This window comes from Chanodichthys erythropterus, chromosome 7, assembly GCF_024489055.1.
Source record: "Chanodichthys erythropterus isolate Z2021 chromosome 7, ASM2448905v1, whole genome shotgun sequence".
In the NCBI taxonomy this organism is placed as follows: domain Eukaryota; kingdom Metazoa; phylum Chordata; class Actinopteri; order Cypriniformes; family Xenocyprididae; genus Chanodichthys; species Chanodichthys erythropterus.
The window spans coordinates 10,933,277-10,953,153 of NC_090227.1; the positions used below are offsets into that span (position 1 = coordinate 10,933,277).

Genomic DNA, 19,877 nt, shown 5'->3' on the forward strand with positions numbered 1-19,877 from the left:
CTGTCACTCACATGACATCACAGCAATAGCAAACCACAACGAGCAAATCAATTCCCAATGGATAAAATCAAGTCCGGCTCTATATTTTTTCTTGTTCAAGAAGCAGTTTCACTCCGATACACATCACGATAGTGAAAGGACTATCCAAACTTCTGTTTCATGCTGACTTTAAACATTGTGACATCTATTTTTTATGAGATGGACTGCATGAATATCCAAATTGTAATTATTCCCCAGATAAAGTCTGATTGTTATAGTGTGTGAATCTTGACAAAACATAATAATTTCCTTATTATGATTATTGTATATTGCTTCATAAAATCCTATATTACAAAAAAGAGTGTGTTGATAAATAGATGAATTTTCAAACAACCGAAAAAGGCTCGGCACCAGAACTCCACACTCAGTCACGAATAGGATGTTTGTGGCACATGATTTATGCCAGCAGTGTGAATGCTGTTAATATGGTGAAATGAACATGCACTGTTCCGATGCAGTATGTGTGAGGCAGCTCAGTAGGTTTTTTGGAACAGAAATAAAATTTCTCTTTTGTCTGATATTTATATATGAAATGACAGATATAGTACTGTATATCACAGTTTATCAGAAATGCTGAACCAGCCTTGGTGTGAAACGTGTGTGTGTGTGTGTGTGTGTGTGTGTGTGTGTGTGTGTGTGCGTGCACCTTATCTGCAAAGTGCTGAATAATGAAAGCTTTATTGGACATCCGTGGCTTTTCAAAAAGTGCACACGTCTTCAAATGAGTGTTATACAGTTTCTGAGCCCAGGAGTCATCAGAGCCCTTCGGCATCTAAAAAAAAAACAGAAAAAGAGAGGCTGTACAGTAGTCTCAAACAGGATTCCAATTACACAACACAGTTCTTGTTTCTTGTTTCTGTTTTCAATATTGGGGATAATAAGAAATGTTTCTTGGGTACTAAATCAGCAGATTTCAGTAACACTGAAGACTGGAGTAAGGGATCGTTCACACAGAACACATCTTTGCGTCTAAAAATGCAAGACGCAGTGCTCAGGAATGTTTAAAAAAAGCGCAGCGCAGAACCCGAGGGTCTTGAGACACTTTTGAGACGTGATGCAACAACGGCAAAAACAAACAAATAAACAGTTGCCACGCCAACTTGCTACTGTAAACAGAAGCTCGCAAGGCTTGCTCCACCTCCGAGTTCTTCTGATTGTTACAGAGTACACTGTTTTGGATTGACATTGATGAGTAGTGCTGCGTGTAAAAGTGCATGATAAAATTCTTTTAACTTGATACGGTCATGCATGTAGAAAAACACATTCTGTGTGAACGGCCCCTAATGGTTGCTGAATATTCAGGTTTGCTATCCAAGAAATAAATTATTTTAAATTGTATTAACCCTGTAACACCTTTTGTGTTCCTGGTCAAAAATGACCGGCCTTGTAAATTGCTCATTATGCTATATTATCACCAAATATTAGATTCAATCTTTTTTGTCAACTTGTTTTCTTTCAATTGGGACAGATTTTGTATTATTTTTTTGGAACTGAATAATCACAGGCCTCATTGATCTGAACCTGTCCTAACCGGTTTCATTTCCTGAAAGAAAACAAGTTGACAAAAAGATTGAATCCAATATTTGGTGATAATATAGAGTAATGAGAGATTTACAGTATAAGTAATTTTTAAAAGGCCGGTAATTTTTGATGGGGAACACCACAAATGGGGTTTTATTACTCTAGTCTCATGTTCAACTTTCAAAACTGAGTGTGTTTTAATGTATATTGTGTTGCCCCATAGACTTCATAGTACAGTAAGTTAATTTCTTCAATTAAAAAATGTTTTCTGCGGTAATTGACAGATGCTGTTGATAAAGCTTAAAGGGTTAGTTCACTCAAAAATGAAAATAATGTCATTTATTACTCACCCTCATGCCGTTCCACACCCGTAAGATCTTCGTTCATCTTCGGAACACAAATTAAGATATTTTTGGCTCCGTGAGGCCTCCATAGCCAGCAATGACATTTCCTCTCTCAAGATCCAATAATGTACTAAAAACATATTTAAATCAGTTCATGTGAGTACAGTGGTTCAATATTAATATTATAAAGCGACGAAATAACGACTTATATAGTGATGGCCGATTTCAAAAGACTGCTTCATTAAGCTTCAGACGTTATGAATCTTTTGTGTTGAATCATGATTTGGATCGTGTGTCAAACCGCCAAACTGCTGAAATCACGCGACTTTGGTGCTCCGATCCGTTGATTCGACACAAAAGATTCATAACGCTCCGAGGCTTCATGAAGCAGTGTTTTGAAATTGGCCATCACTATATAAGTCGTTATTTCGTCGCTTTATAATATTAATATTGAACCACTGTACTCACATGAACTGATTTAAATATGTTTTTAGTACATTATTGGATCTTGAGAGAGGAAATGTCATTGCTGGCTATGGAGGCCTCACTGAGCCATCGGATTTCAACAAAAATATCTTAATTTGTGTTCCGGAGATTAGCGAAGGTCTTACGGGTGTTGAAAGGCATGAGGGTCATTAATAAATTACATTATTTTCATTTTTGGGTGAACTAACCCTTTGATGTGTATTTAATCTAAAAAATTATCACAAACATGCATCTATTAAAATCTTATAACATTCTACATTAAAAAACATGTTGTTGAATTTGTAAATATTTGCTCTTTCAAATTGTCACAATTTATAATCACACATATGTATATATTGAAACTTTTTTCAGATATTTTACTTTTTTATAAAAGGTTTTTTCAATACAGTCAATCACAGTAAAATATCTTAATTTACAGTAAGACTGAAGATGTACCTTGCATTCTTCATCCAGCAGGTCCAGAACGCCCATCTTGGCCTCAATGAGGTTGATACATGGCTGATTATCATAGAAATCAATGAGAGTCCAGGGGATCTGCTCTTTCATATACTCCTCCTGCTCCAACTTAAACACATGCTGCACACGAGAAGACGGGAAGACAACAGGGGGGTAGGAAAGGAGATACATCACAATAAAATCAAAACAAAAAAACAACAGTCAACAATCAAAGATGAACTGATGAAATATGGTGTCATATAAAGTGGGTCAGAAGTCTCACCATGTTGAACTGTTGCTGTAGTTTCTCATTGGCATAATTAATACAGAACTGTTCAAAACTGTTGATTTCAAAGGTCTCAAACCTGTAAAAATAAAACAAAACATCACAATTCACTTCTGTAACTCGAAACTGAATATTTTTTAGAACCAGCGTGGTCTGTTCTTAAAGGTATGTATGTGTGTGAACACACACCCGTAAATGTCTAGGACTCCGATGAACGAGTGCTGCTTGACCGTAGAATGCAGCGCTTTGTTTACATGGTCCACGATCCAGTTGAAGAGTTTGGCGTAAATATGTTTAGCGAGGGCATCACGGGCGTTTATGGCCTGTAGTTTGGGGATGGGCTTTATGTACGTCTCAGTTGCAGTCTTCAGCTTCTTATGACACAGCCAATGAGACATGTCTTGATATGTCACACCCATCAATTCACAAAACACACTCAAGTGACCATTATTTGGCTGGATGGGAAAAAAAGATGAAAAAAAAAATCATGTCACACTGGGGTTGGCTCGATACCACAATTTTGGCTTCGGTACAATACCAGAATCTAATCAAAAGATAACTGAATTAAAAACTTTTTTTTTTCTTTTTCTTTTTATTAAGCACACTGCATGAAATTCTGCAGTAACAAATGTGTTGCTTGTTTTCAAGCACAAATATATAAACAACATAAACAGCACTCTGTGCTCTATACTCAGTAAAACTGGTGATACAATTAATATTGTATTTTTTTATTGTTGAACTATTATTGAATTACTATTAGGATTACTATTATTAAATTGTACATAAAGTGCAAATTTCCTATAAAAAGTAACACATTACACAGAACAAGTGGCAGATCTATTAGTTTGTATTAACGTTACAAGAATTAGCCTAATGCACAGAGCTATTTTAACACACAGTATCAGGTTGTTGTTTTTTTTTTTGGCAAGACATTTCTTCAGTTATTTGGTTTCTATTTTCACTATGTAACAATAGATAGACCTGCTCACAGTAAAATCATATTGGTCCAAAATGCCGCTCCACATATTTAAACTTTAAAGTCAACATGAAACTCACTGGAATGATACTGCTGTCCGAGTCTCTATCTTTCACTTCTACGTTCCCCAGGTGCAAAATTGAAGCCAGAATCCGAAACAAGCCCATCTGATAAGACTCGTTTACACCTGAAGAGAGACATCAACAAATGAACAATATGAAAACATCAAGAAATCAGCACAAAATCAATCTGTTTAATAGGCTAGCTAGAAACCATATAGTTTTGAAAACTATTTGAACTGCCTTCATTTCCGCTGCCTGAGGAGTCTCAGGCAGTCTCGAATGAATCCAACAGAGCTTGGAGTTAACATGTTACTAAGCTAACATATTTTATTGATACTTTTGACATTGAATGAAATACATTTAGTTGTTTATAACCTACATTACTCTGAGCTTGCACCACATTGCTTTCTGGGACTTCCCAGTCTGCTATCAGGGGCATCATGTACCTAGTACCTAGAGTCATGATAGTCAAGTGGTGTAATATTATAGTACACATAGGGGCTGGGTTAAATCCTGATATAATATTAATTTTCATAATGAACCAAGCAAAATTGCAATTGAACTTGACTGCCAGTCATCGCTCTGCAATTTCGTGTATGGAAAACAGAGTTTTGTGCTTGTGTTTCATGGAAAAAAACCCAACTCCAAGTAAAAATAACTATTATAGTTTACGATAAAACTTTACTTAAAGCTGCAGTCCGCAACTTTTGGCCCTCTAGCGGTTAATAAACAGAACTGCATGCGTCTTGCAGAAAAACATTGTAGTCGGATCTACTTTTCTCTGCGTGTCTATGGCGAGTCACGCAGTTACTGTGATACTCTGCGATGAGTCCTACCAGTCTGGTCTGAAATAGTCTGAATATAAACACTTATTATAAGTGTATCATAATGATTCAGGGTAAGACAAAAACACGGTTTAGAAAATGGATTCATGTTGTACATTCTCATTATATATATTTTTTTTGTAAATTTTGAACACAAAAAAAGTTACGGACAGCAGTTTTAAGTTGTCATTGAAATATTATATACTTTTATTAACTCTTTAAATGCTGACAAATTAATGTTATATAAAATTTGGACAAATCCTCCAACCACCAACACACAAAATCTTCTTTCCCTGGGTACACAGACAAGGCTTAAGCCTAGACCCAGACTAAAATGCATGTTTGAGCTGTTTAAACTGAAAGCAACTTGCACTGACATATCTTAAGATATATGTCAGTGCCCTTGTTTTGTCTCAAGATGCACACCAGTAAGGTTTTTTTTTTTTTTAAAGGTACATTTATGAAGCTACTTAAATGTCCTAATTTAACTAGACCTAGTCCTGGCTTAGTCGAAGTCCTGTCTGTGAGACCAGGCCCTTGGTTCTAAATGAGTATTTTATTCCATATTTTGGCTTCAAAATAGTGAATTTCACCAAATGGGGCAATAATAATTAAAAAAAAAAAAAAAGTCTTTTGGAAGTCGCAATCAAAATCCACTGGCTCAAAAATCTGAGGGGGCACATGCAGATCATAATAAAAAAATAAGAGACATAACTGACTAGAAATTCATATCTAAATCTTAAATTATTTACTGTAATTTCATCTCTTTAATAACACTCTCTCATCTCCACCTATAGCTGGTGTGTGGTGGCCGCACTGGCGACATTATGTGGCTGTTGTCGCATAATCCAAGTAGATGATGCGCACTGGTGGTGGGTGAGGAGAAACCCCTGATATGATTGCAAAGCGCTTTGGGTGTTCAGTAGTACATAGTAAGGCTCTATATAAATGCCTCATCAATCACTCATGATTTACTCCCTCATCTGAGATAGTTATTTTGCACATTAAACTCTCAACTACATGAGAAATTTTTGAACTTTCAGTCTGACCTAGCAGTGTGAAGGCATTCCTAGTGGTCGACATCTCCTTGGCATCATCTATTCCATCTATCACTGGGTTCCTGCCCTGTTTGGTGTAGTGAAAATCATCAGCCTTCCCTGTGGAGAAAAACAAAACAAACAAAACATGCACAAACTTTTACTATACCACTCAAATGAAAAAATAAAAAAATAAAAAAATCTAAAAAAGGGAAAAAAAATTACTTTCTGGGGGATCTACCCCAAGGCTAGGTTATCATCAAACCTAAGCCCAAATGTTGATGTGAAACAATCTTATGATCTAATGAACCAATAATTTCTTATATTAGATATGTTCAAAACAAAGATCCCTGAAAAGATGTTCAGAAACATGATTCGGATCGCGTGTCAAACCGCCAAACTGCTGAAATTACGTGACTATGGCACTCCGAACTGCTGATTCGACAAGTTAATTCATAATGCTCTGAAGCTTCATGAAGCAGTGCTTTGAAATCAGCCATCACTATATACAGTGGCATGAAAAAGTATGTGAACCACTTGAAAAGTGGGGGGGGGGGACTTTTGAACAGGATGAAGATGTCACAATTTTTCTTATTATATTTAAATATCGTTGTTTTTCATTTAGTACTGCCCATCGGAAGCAACAGAAGATACTTGCATCTTTCCCAGAAGAAACATCAAGTACAATTTACCTTGATATTTAAATTCAAAAGTTTTTACCCCCCCAGATCTTAATGTGTCATGTTTCCTTCTGGAGCATCAGTGAATGTTTGAACCTTTTTTAATAGTTGTGTTTGAGTCCCTCAATTGTCCTCAGTGTGAAAAGACAGATCTCAAAATCACTGCTGGAAAGGGTTCAAATATGCAAAAAATCCTTGAAATCTGAAGAATCTGCAGGACCTGAAGGATTTTTCTGAAGAACAGAGCTCAGTTTAACTGCTCAGGACAAATAAGAGACTCATGAAAAACCATCACAAAACAAAAAAAACTGTTGTGGATCTTCAGGTAACCACACACAGTATTGAGATTCAATGGTTCACAAACTTTTGAATGGGGCCATTTTAATAAATTCAGCTATTGTTTTGTCTTGTAAACTAAACGCAAACATCTTTTATGTAAAATATATTACTCAGGACAGTACTTAATAAAAAATAACATGCATTTTGTATGATCTCACTTATTTTATTAAAATTATTCACATTTTCATAGATTCTGCATACTTTTTCATGCCACTGTAAGTCGTATTTTGTTTTTTTTTTGTTTTTTTTGGCTCACCAAAAATATTCTCGACACCTTTTAATATTAATATTGCACCACTGTACTCACATGAACCGATTTAAATATGTTTTTAGTACATTAATGGATCTTGAGAGAGGAAATGTCATTGCTGGCTATGAAGACCTCACTGAGCCATCGGATTTCAACAAAAATATCTTAATTTGTGTTCCGAAGATTAAAGAAGGTCTTACGGGTGTGGAACGGCATGAGGGTGAGTGATTAATGACATTATTTTAATTTTTGGGTGAACTTACCCTTTGAGGCTCCTGAGAGTTAAATCAGTGTAGTTAATGATTGGTTGTTCATATGACATAACAGTAAACTAAAATGTAGATAGCTAATTCTTAATCATTCATTCAGACACGCCATGCTCATCAAAAGAGCTTTAATTATGCAAGAAAACTCCACAACCATTAATGAATAGGACTACACAGATTTGCATTAATAAGAACGCCTCTCTTATTCACAGACACAGACCCTAAAATACAAAACCTTCTTCATAGATTTAACGAACGATACACTGTTGCTTGGCAACAGAGACCTTATTGAGAGATTCACACACACACAAACTCTCACATTAACGGGGCGTCAGCTGAGCAGGAAGTCAGCTGAGTAGGCAAACAGCAGGAGAGAGCACAGAGCCAGCAGTGTGTGTGTGTGTGTGTGTGTGTGTGTGTGTGTGTGTGTGTGTGTGTGTGTGTGTGTGTGTGTGTGTGTGTGTGTGTGTGTGTGTTTTAGAGCAAGTGGGTGAAGCAAACAGAGAAGAGATGATAGGGAGAGGTGTGTGTGGAACCAAACTACAGTAGCTTCAGTATTCATATGTGGCTGTGTGTGTATTAAGACCTGCACAGCCCGCCTCTCAGTAGGACAGCTCTGATAGCCGCTCTCCATGCTGTGCCAACACGAACACACTCTAATCAGACGTTACCCCCAAACACATGTTCAACTATTCAAATAAGGACATGCCATAGACTTTTTTATTATTCATTTATAATTATTTACATAGACTTAATATATGTATTAATATATGTTTTTAATATAAAATCAATTAGTACTATAAGTAGTATAATACCATATTATAATATTAAAATACTGTATAATAAATACTATACAAAATAAATACTACTATAATAATACTATAGAGTACTATACTATAAATACTGTATACTACTATACTATAAGTAGTATATACTATAGACTAACCCTATAATATTATACTTTTTTTTTAATTCAGTTTTTAATTTTTAGGATTTAAAGGATTTGTTCACTTCTGAATGAAACTCACTCCCATGTCATCCAAGATGTTCATGCGTTTCTTTCTGCAGTCGAAAAGAAATTAAGGTTTTTGAGGAAAACATTCCTTCTCCATATAGTGGGCTTCAGTGGGGTTCACCACCGGGTGAAAGGTCCCAATTGCAGTTTCAGTGGAGATTCAAAGGGCTCTACGTGATCCCAGAAGAGGAATAAGGGTCTTATCTAGCAAAACGATCTGTCATTTTTTAAAAAAATAAATAAATAAATAAAATAAAAATGTATATACTTTTTAACCACAATTTTTTATTTTTTTTAAATGACAGATCGTTTTGCTAGATAAGACCCTTATTCCTCATCTTGGATCGCGTAGAGCCCTTTGAAGCTGCACTGAAACTGGGACCTTCCACCCAGTGAACCCCACTGTCCACTATATGGAGAAAAATCCTGGAATGTTTACCTCAAAAACCTTAATTTCATTCAGAAGTGAACTAATCCTTTAAGCATAAAATTTTTAACATTCACTCTTTTACTTACCCTCCTCTCATTCCAAACCCATAAGATGTTGGTTCGAAACACAAATTAAGATATTTTTAAAGAAACTTGAGAGGTTTCTGTCCCTCCATTGAAAGTCCATAACCAAAACTTAGATCCAAAAAGGTCATAAAGGTGTTGTAAAATGAATCAATATGAAGCGCGCAGTCTTGTGAAGAGAAACAATTGCTTTATATGATGAACTGATGTAATTTAGGGTTTTAATTACATCTAAACATTGATGAACACACATACTGTACATCAAGAGCATCACTTATGGTAAACGTGGAAGCTCAAACGTGTGTGCGTGATACACAAGAACCAGTGACATGCACAAGTGTATGTGTTTACCCTATGTGATGCTCTATGTATAAAAGCCTAAATTAAATCTGTTCATCATATAAAGCAATATCATATAAACAAATTTGTAATTTGTGTTTTGAAGATTATCCAAAGTCTTGCAAATTATTGAGCAAATGATTACATAATTTACATTTTTGGGTGTACTATTCCCTTAAAGCTATTTATAGCTATATACTTTAGGCCCTATAGTGGTTAAAAAAAAAAAAAAAAAAAAACATTTTTGAACATTGTTTTAGATTTGGTTCTGCTCCACTCCTCTGCGAAAGTTGTGAATGTGGTTCGATGGGTACACGGATACAGGATATTATATTAGTGTGTGCTGACAAATAAATATTGTTTGTTATGTTTTTTTCAACTGGAGGCTCCGCGGAGGTTTGCCATTTTGAATAATCCATGGTCAATTTTTCTTGTTGGTTGTGACAACAAACTTTCAAATTCATGCTACACACAGTCAAAACTGTGTTAGTGAAAGTTTGGGAACCCCTTGGAGAATCTGTGAAAATGCGAAAAAATTTGAAAACAAAATAAGAGAGATCGTATAAAATGCATGTTACTTTTTATTTAGTACTGTCTGAGTAAAATATTTTACATTAAAGATGTTTACATATGGTCCAAGAGAAAAAAAATAAAATAGCTGAATTTATTAAAATAACCCCGTTCAAAAGTTTCCTAATACTGTGTTAGGTTACCTGGATGATCTACGACTGCTTTTTGTTTTGTGATAGTTGATCATGAGTCTGAGCTCTGTTCTTTAGAAAAATCCTTCAGATCCTGTAGATTCTTCACTTTTCAAGGATTTTTTTGCATATTTGAACCCTTTCCAGCAGTGACTGTAGGATTTTGAGATCCATCTTTTCACACTGAGGACAATTGTGGGACTCAAGCACAACTATTAAAAAAAAGGTTCAAACATTCACTGATGCTCCAGAAGGAAACACGATGCATTAAGATCTGGGGGGTGAAAACTTTTGAACAGAAAGATGATGTCCCTATTTTTTTTTTTTTTTTTTTTTTTTTTTTAAATATAATTTTTTTTCATTTAGTACTGCCCTTCGGAAGAAACAGAAGATACCTACATGTTTCCCGGAAGACAAATTGTTGACATCTTGTTCCCTTCTTGAGCATCAGTGAATGTTTGAACCTTTTTTAATAGTTGAGTTTGAGTCCCTCAATTGTCCTCATTGTGAAAAGATGGATCTGAGAATCTCATGAACAACCATCACAAAACAAAGAAAAGTGCCGTAGATCATCCAGGTAACCACACACAGTATTAAGAACCAAGGGTAACCAAATTTTTGAACAGGGTTATTTTCATAAATTCAGCTATTTTTTTTGTCTTGTGGACTATATGTAAACATCTTTTATGTAAAATATCTTACTCAGGACAGTATTAAATAAAAAATAACATGCATTTTGTATAATCTCTCATTTTGTTAAAATTATTCACATTTTCATAGATTCTGCAAGGGGTTTCCAAACGTTTGTATAACACTGTAACATGGTTTGGAAGATCGAATTTTTGCACTCTCTTATTATTAATATTTTATAATTTTTTTAATAAAAAAAAGTTACATTAAAACTCACCTCCCCATCATTCCCTTACAGCTAAAATATTCCCATGAATGAGTAATCCTAATCTGAATAATATTCTTGTGAAAAAATAAATAAATAATAAGAAAAAAACCTCTTCTCTTAAATGAAATATGCTGGGTTATTTTGTGTGTGTCTGGCTCACCAAGTTTCAGGGCTTTAAACTCCGGGAGGTGAGCAGATGCACAGAGCTGATAGAAGATATGGTAATTCCTCTCTTCATCCGCCTGGAGAAGTAGAAGCACAAGAAAAACAAAAATAGCATATAAGATTATTTAAGATCAACAGTTGGTTCCATCTGCAGTATTTTTGTTGCGTAACAAGAAACCCAACCATCATTTGTAGGACTTAGAAAAATACACTTTCAAAACAAATAAATTATTGCTCATGAAGCCACATGTACTCACTTAAAGTGCCACTATTATGCTTTTTCGACTATTATTAGAATATTATTTGAATATATTTCGAATATAAAGGGTCAGCAAAATTTTAAAGATTCAAGTGCATAGAAATAAATTTGTCTCCTAAAAGAATAGATTCTGATCAGCCAAAACAAGTCATCAGTAATTCCAGTCTCACTTCCTGTTACATACCTATGTAACAAATTTGTAAAATTCCAGCCTATGCTCTTCATTGGCTGCAAGCAAACAATGTCTGCTTTGACCCGCAGCAACGTCACTGTAGTTGTAGCTGACGCCTGGGAGATTTGGTTTGTGTTGTTGACATGTCGAAAAAAAGCTATTTTCAGTGTTGCGAGTCCACTTTTCTGCACTTCAAAAGGATGAGGATTTGATATGTTTTTGATATATACTGTATGTATCACTCTGTATACAAGTGCTAAGGAAGCCTCCAGAGCTGTAATTCAGATATGGTAATGGGCGTTTTGTTTCCGTCTCATGCTGTAAGCGGTAGACGAATCACAACAGACTGGGCCATCTAACCAATAAGAGCAGAGTAGGCTTTCGGAAAGGAGGGGCTGAATCTTCAAACGAACCATTTTTAGACTCTTCGAGAAATCAGGTGATCCTGCAATGTATATTATATATATAAGTGTTTTTTTAAACCTTTGATGCAAGTAAACCTATTAAAAATTAGGAACTTGTTGGAGTTTGGGTTCCTTTCCTTTGGGCACTTGTTGGAGTTTGGGTTCCTTGCCGCTGTCACCTTTGGCTTGCTTAGTTGGGGACACTTGACATTTGACTTTACATTTGATATTCAGTGCTTTGATCTGCCTGCATTGACACTATTCTTGAAGAGCTGCTGTGCAGGCAAAATAATGTACCAGTTATCAATGTAAAGCTGCTTTGACACAATCTACATTGTAAAAAGTGCTTTATAAATAAAGGTGACTTGATTTGACACTTTAACATGTTTGAGAGGCTTTGAAGAGCAACACTTTTTCTGGAGTATATGATCATGAAGTGTGTTAATTATAAAGTGTGTCAGTGTTGACTGTGGCATTCATTCTTCACCAGAGATAATAAACCTGACTTTTCATGTCAGCTTACTGCTCATGCCATCAGATCCTTTTATGAAGAGACATTACTAGCTTTCAATTAGCACCAAGTAAACTATATATCCAAGAGCAAAATCATATTTCATTTCAGTTTTGAATTACATGTGATATATGAAGAAAATATGGATGGACAGAAATTCTAGACAGACCACAAACTCTTTATTTCATGCTAAATTTGCGATGACTACTGAACCATTAATTGAATAACCTACAGCTTTGTTTAATACCGGACTATTATTGTGACATCATTTTCAGATTTGTCTGACCCTAAAGACATGGTTGGTCTCAGCAAATGTCAGTCAGATGGACTCTTCCCATCTAAGTGGGTAGTGCTTGGCCAGAATAAGCTGTAAAGTGGACCACAGGGGTCGGCTGCATAAACATTGCCCCTAATTTAAGACTTTGTCTTAAGAACTAGTCTGACCAACAAACAGTTAATTAGGGCTAATCTTACCTTTTTTTTTTTTTTTTTTAATTCAAATTAGACTGGCAAATTAGATCTACTATTTTTTTATGTAACTGATTTAAAAAAGTTATGACCCGTCTTGAAGATAAAATGACATGACTAACTAAGACTAGTTTAAGCAGTTAATGCAACCGGCCACAGACAACATCACTATAGTTAGTGGGACCGAACATTCTTAAAGGAACACTCCACTTTTTTTGAAAATAGGCTCATTTTCCAACTCCCCTAGAGTTAAACAGTTGAGTTTCACCGTTTTCGAATCCATTCAGCCGATCTCCGGTTCTGGCGGTACCACTTTTAGCATAGCTTAGCATATTGAATATGATTAGACCATTAGCATCGCGCTTAAAAATGACCAAAGAGTTTTGATATTTTTCCTATTTAAAACTTGACTCTTCTGTAGTTAAATCGTGTACTAAGACCGACAGAAAATATATATGATATGGCTAGGAATTATACTCTCATTCAGGCGTAATAATCAAGGAACTTTGCTGCCGTTCCATGGCTGCAGCAGTGCAATGATATTACGCAGCGCCCGTGAGCCCCTGCTTGCACAGGGAACGTGCCTTGCAACCATTGAGACGTATGTGAGAGACGCTGCGTAATATCATTGCGCCTGCTGCAGCCATGATACGACAGCAAAGTTCCTTGATTATTACGCCTGAATGAGAGTATAGTTCCTAGCCATATCAGCCTAGAAAATCGCAACTTTTCATTTTCTGTCGGTCTTAGTACACGATTTAACTGCAGAAGAGTCAAGTTTTAAATAGGAAAAATATCAAAACTCTTTGGTCATTTTTAAGCGCGATGCTAACGGTCTAATCAGATTCAATTAACTATGCTAAGCTATGCTAAAACTGCTATTTTCTTCTTATTTTCTAACTTGAGAATAAAGATAGGAATAATTTCTTTCTTAAAAATAATTTAATCAATAACTAAAAAAAAAAAAAACTCAATTTTTTTTTTTTTAAATGAAAATTTAGGGGGCAAATTAAATATACCCTGGGGAATATATTACTGGGGAAATGATCAAAAGAAAACTCTACACAAATATCCTTTTTTAATAACATTCTGCTGAAAAGAAGGGGAATTATTTTAATTAAACACACGTATGACACAATACCAGCACAGACTGCAGGTGGTTAGTGAATAAGGCACAGGTTTTTGTGATGAAATACCACACACAAAAGTGGTGTAATCCATTACTGTCACAGTAATGCAACAAGCTTGCAAAATAACATTCAATTTACACACTTGCATAGAGTACATTTCTGGACAAACTCTGCATATGACACAATCCAACATACCTAACTCATCTGGAATTCCCCTAAGCACAACAGCAGTCTCTTTGAGTATGTTATATAACACTGAACAGACATGTTTAACTCCATTATCCTCATTCCTGTCCAGCTTTAATCTTTTTGAGCTTCCCAGAAGGAGAAAAAGCCTCTGAATTCCAACCCTGTTTCTCACACCAGGGCCAGATAAATTGATTTAAGTAGGTCTGATCAGTTTTGGGGCCAATTAATACTAGTGCAACCCCTTTGGATGACAGACTTTATAGTAACTTTTGTAACATTCAGATTTGGGCAAGCACATAAGACTTTTTTAAATTTGTATATACATTTTTTAATGATATATTAATTATTAATTATTAATTATTATTAATTATTAACTTCTAAACAGTGGATATAATAAAACATTGATTTCATGACAGATGTATTCAAACATACATTAAGTCACGGCAGTCGTGCCACATTAAAGAGTGTCTAAACAACATTTATTGTTTGAATTTCATAATAAAACTTTGGTAAATAAAATTTACCAAATTTGAAAGCTAATACTTTCTTTCATATCAATAGTAAAAAAGCACAAAGCTTTGTTAACACATCAACTGAAAACAGCATAGACTAAAAGATCTTGGTTCATCAAAATGAAGATTGAATAAAAGCAACAATTCGATATTGTCATCCCAGCCCTAGCATCTACACAGCTGACAGGTTTATCTGTCATAGTTTATCCATGTTGTGTGCACAATATAGACGCTGACAAAGTCAAAACTCACCATCGGTCAATAATTTCCGCCCTCCGAAACCTCCAAAATAATTTTCTGCCAAATATTTTCAGTTTTGGTGCAGTTTGGGCAGCCATTTATAGAGGTGTCCAAAACTATAGTGGACATTATCGAATGCACTCATTCAATCCCATAATGCACCTCAATGACTGTACAACCGATGTATACTCAACGCCTAGCCGCTAGAGAACACCAATGCACTGAATGTCCCACTACACTTCCAGCACACTCAGTGTCTGAATTCGCTCACTCGTTTACATTCACACATTCAGTGAACTATATTAATGGAGTAATGTAGTGAATAGGGGAAGATTTTGGAGATTTTGGATTTTGGCCTATATTTGCTCATCGAACAGCTCTCTTCTTAAACCTAGTGAGCTGTCTAGTTGTCTACCTTAAAAGGCAGCATCCATAGGTGACTGATTTGGAGCACTCTACATAACCAGCAATCGTGTCATAAAAAACACTCCTCACTTGAAGTACAACAAAGACTCGACTCCAAATAAGTGTGATATTAGCATGTTGCTAAGCTAACAATACAGGACTGCCAACTCACTGTAGCGCCTCAGTTCAAACGGCATGGGAACCAATCTGTCTTTCTCTTTATTACTAGCACCAAACATGAATGAACATCAGAAGGTATGTTGAAAGATACAGTGCAGCTTATTGGAATGTATCTTGTCTCGTGTAATTGTTCAATGAGTGTTTCAACCACGGAAAGAAGTGAATACAACAACTTATTGTGCATAATATGTCATGTATAAAGCCATTCAATGAATACATAGCATTTTAGTTAGCTAGAATGACATAATATTTTAATCAACATATTTCTCGCTTCCAATTTTTCTTGCTTGACATTTTGGAATTCAAATTTGGATTTTTAGCTTATCACAGTACATTCTGGAAATGCCTTCTCTGTGAAGGAATTTAGCCAGAAGAAGGTTTCAAAGAAGACAGCATAATATTAGCTTATAGCTCACTAGGACTTGGAGTCTTGAAAGTACAAAAAGACACAGGAGCCTTCAAGGAATGAAAATAGTCCTGTGAATTAAATCCCTGAGGTATCTGAGAGTAGCTAAAATTAGATCTGACTTAAGCAGGAAGTGCGGTGTGCTTCAGAGGGTGTGGCGGCTGCCTGCTCCTGTCTGTGAACACTGTCTTATGCCATTCTTATGCCATTCTTTACTGTCTTATGCCATTCTTCAAAGTTTCAATATAGTTATAACACAAAATAAACATAAATGATCATCAGAAGGTATGTTGAAAGATACAATCAGTGTTTCAACCGTGGAAAGATGTCAATGAAACAGCTTGTAAACAATGTCACTTAACATTACATTTACTTCAGAAAAGCCATTAAATGTCCATAGCTGGATAGTTGGTTAGAAAACGAACTCTAAAAAGGAGCATTTTGCTATATTACATATTTATTATATTTTTACATGTTCTACAATATTGAATGTATGTTTGAATACATCCGTCATGAAAAGTTATGAAAGCCACCGTTTTAACTGTTTATATTTCAAAACATAAATTGGAGTAGAAACATAAATGTCATTAAAGAGTTACATTATAAAGTTACAATTATAAAAACTGCATTATGTGCAATTTAAATGTTTGTATACAAATCAGTTGTTAATTTGAACCTTTAATATTATAGTAATGTTGGAAAACAGAATGACTCGTTTGTCCCCATCTATTCATGCAAATGTTAAAATCAAGTTAAGCATCTGATATGTCTGGGATAACATTAAAAACCATTAGAAAGATTCAAAAAAACACACACAGAGTTAATCTCTGGATCACTAAGTGTTTGATAACATCTGGTGGTAATTCTGAAACACAGCAGGCTTTTAGTTTAAGACTCCAAAGAAGAAACCACACATTCATTCAGTATTTCAGAGGGGAAAACTGGCATGGAAAATCACATATGAGGGCAGAGAGAGAAATCAACATTTCCATCCGAAAGGCACAGAGATGTGCCATCTCAAAATTCCCACCTCAGTCCAATCACAAAACAACAACAAAAATGATCGATTCAGAAATTGCCATAGTTATGACATCACAACCATCAATACATCAACATATGACCACCCAGACTTTTACATACTATATGTACTACATTTTATGCCAAATGCACTACTTTTTTCATCAGAAAGATCAGTCATCCTGACAAATGTCTTTTAAGTATAGGTCTTATTGTCTTTTAAGTCTTAAATGTACAGATGAAAATAGCCTGTTTCATTTGGATCTTTGGGCCAAAATATGATGCTGAAAAGGTTTACAATATGGGTAGTTTAAGATATAAAGATCAAAGTGAATCTCCAAAGTGACAGAATGTCATTCATGCTCATCCCTCACCTGAAATACGACACGTGATTTCTCCAGTAGATATGTCCTCATGTTCGCACCGATGATGTGATACCTCTTATCAAAGCCGATCTCAATGTATTTCCCAAATCGACTGCTATTGTCATTCCTGGTGGTTTTGGCATTACCGATGGACTAGAGATAAAAACAGAAAAGACATCAGCTTGAGTGCAAGTACTGGACTGACCTGTGGGTTTCTTTATTGTTTCAGTTAGAAGAGAACAGGGTTAAAAGTTTAAGGAGCACAAAGAAAGGTTATTGATTAAAAAACACAGTGACAGGAAGGTCATGTGTGTGGGAGACGACATGGAGCGTTGGCTCTCTGGGTCTCTACAGCAGGTCAGGAAGTTGATGCTGCCTCCCCCACAGAGCAGAAACCTGGTGAGGAACTCTGTCAGAATAAGAATCAGCAAGAAACTGAGCTTCTGGAAGAGCAGCATGTTTATAAGGAAATGAATTCATTAAACCGGACTAAAAATTCTAACCAAGCTCAGATCATTTGTTTTTCACAATGTGCTTTTTAGCTCTGAACAATGGTATGTATCATCAATGTGAATATTAGAGTAAACACCTGAAGCTAGGCTCAACCAATGGCATGAGTTTGGGGTGTGGCTACCTTTATATATGTCCAATGGTAGATTAGGGGATTGTTAGGGGGGTTGAAAGATATCAGGGCTTGACAATAAGGACTGCCCGATGGCACGGGGCCAGTGTGAACGACGCACGGGACAGTATACGGAACGGTCACTTGCCCGATCGGGCCAGTGCTGTAGGGCAGTGTTTCTCAACCAGGGGTCCATGGACCCCTAGTGGTCCTTGACATAATGCCAGGGGGTCCTTATAAAATATCTGAATATTATTTTTTGTATATTTTGACATTGACATGTTCCCATAAAAGAGGAAGATAATATATGTATAATGTACCCGACAATATGACTAAATATAGGACAAGTCAACAAACGTAGTAGTAGTAAATTATACTTGATTGCATTTGGTTGTCACAAAGACATAAATGATACCAATGCACCATTTTTATTGGTTCCAAATATGATGGGAGTCCATGACTCAAAAAAGGTTGAGATTCACTGCTGTAGGGTTTGCGTTATATATCGTCTATGATATTGTAATTGAAAAGATCTGAAATTATCGGGCATGTCCCCCTTTACAAAAAACAAACAAAAACACACCCATTGAGTGCACGCATGCAGGTTAGGCTAGTGTGCGTGCATATTTAGATTGCACGCTTTCACTGCGTGATTTAGTCTATTAAAATACATTTCGAATGCCCCAGAATTCAAGATAAGGGGCAAAAATGCCCCTGTATATATTTTATATTTGAAGAGTTCAGATGCAAAACCCTCTAAATCCATCAGACATCTTTTCTTTTAAATGAGCATTTTTTACCAGGCTTTTACAATCAAGTTCAGGAGTTTCATTTTAAAGGTAATGATAAGGTTATTAGCTAGTGAATAAAATAACCTTTTTTCAAAAATGTCACTCTAGACGATTTATTGGTTTTTAACGAGTTAGATTTTCTTTTGCGTCAAAACCAGCTAAATCCACTTGTGCTTATTTTGCAAAAACCTAAAAATCCACCTATTTGTGGCAAGACATAGTAAATAGTTGAAAAATCACTAAAGATGCAACTAGAAACCCTGAAAATGATGAGAGCACAATCATTTCAAAACAGTAGACAAACCTCTTTACACAGGGATCTAACACGTCTCTTCTATTCAGCCTCCACGTTTGCCTCCTCCGTTTACATGGCACAGCTTCCATATGAGACAGAAGAATAGCATCTTTCTTGTTTGACTTTGTCTTTGGCGAAATAGAGCTGTTGTTTGATGTATAATAAATCCGATTCCTTCAAAGTAACGGCACTGCGCGAATAACTGTTATGAGTGCATGATACAATTGGACAAAGCCATTTCCACTGTAGGCTATTTTGCCTTATGACAGGCGGAGTTTTGAGGTAAATAACGTTTTCTTCTGCCATTCAATGTTAGTAGGACAGGCTGATCCATTTCATCGTACTCCATCTTTTATTTTAAAAAACTCAATCTGAATCTGAATCTAAAAAAATCTCCTCAGCGCGCTCAAAATCATATGATTCGATTTGCGCCTTCTGATTGGTTCTCGGAATATAGCGGCTTTTGCTGCCAAAGGGAAGTGGCGTCTAGAGGCTTTTGCCAACAAACCGATATTTCTGAATGGGCTGACGCTGCGATTTAGAGGATTTGAAGCACGTGATTTGTTCAACGTGTACTACGTGCCGTAAGCATTCGTTCAATGTCATTATCTCATTTTTGACAGAGATGGCGTTTAGCGGCTTTTGCATCTGAACTCTTCATTTATATTATTTAATATAGTTAACCAATATTATGTAAAGAGCACCGTTTTTCTACAAATATTAACATGATTACAA

At 35.7% G+C, this 19,877-nt stretch overlaps 1 protein-coding gene across 1 annotated transcript in view; it reads right to left on the bottom strand.

Annotated features, from left to right (window-relative positions):
* myo5aa (myosin VAa) overlaps positions 1-19,877 on the bottom strand; it is a 104,993-nt gene that overhangs the window by 50,507 nt on the left and 34,609 nt on the right. The window contains exons 6-13 of the mRNA XM_067389827.1: positions 17,444-17,587; positions 11,172-11,253; positions 6,023-6,130; positions 4,168-4,274; positions 3,301-3,566; positions 3,109-3,190; positions 2,826-2,966; positions 686-811 (exon numbers count right to left, since the gene is read on the bottom strand). Of these exons, the coding sequence (XP_067245928.1) occupies positions 686-811; positions 2,826-2,966; positions 3,109-3,190; positions 3,301-3,566; positions 4,168-4,274; positions 6,023-6,130; positions 11,172-11,253; positions 17,444-17,587 (1,056 nt within the window). The remainder of the gene's footprint in view (positions 1-685; positions 812-2,825; positions 2,967-3,108; positions 3,191-3,300; positions 3,567-4,167; positions 4,275-6,022; positions 6,131-11,171; positions 11,254-17,443; positions 17,588-19,877) is intronic.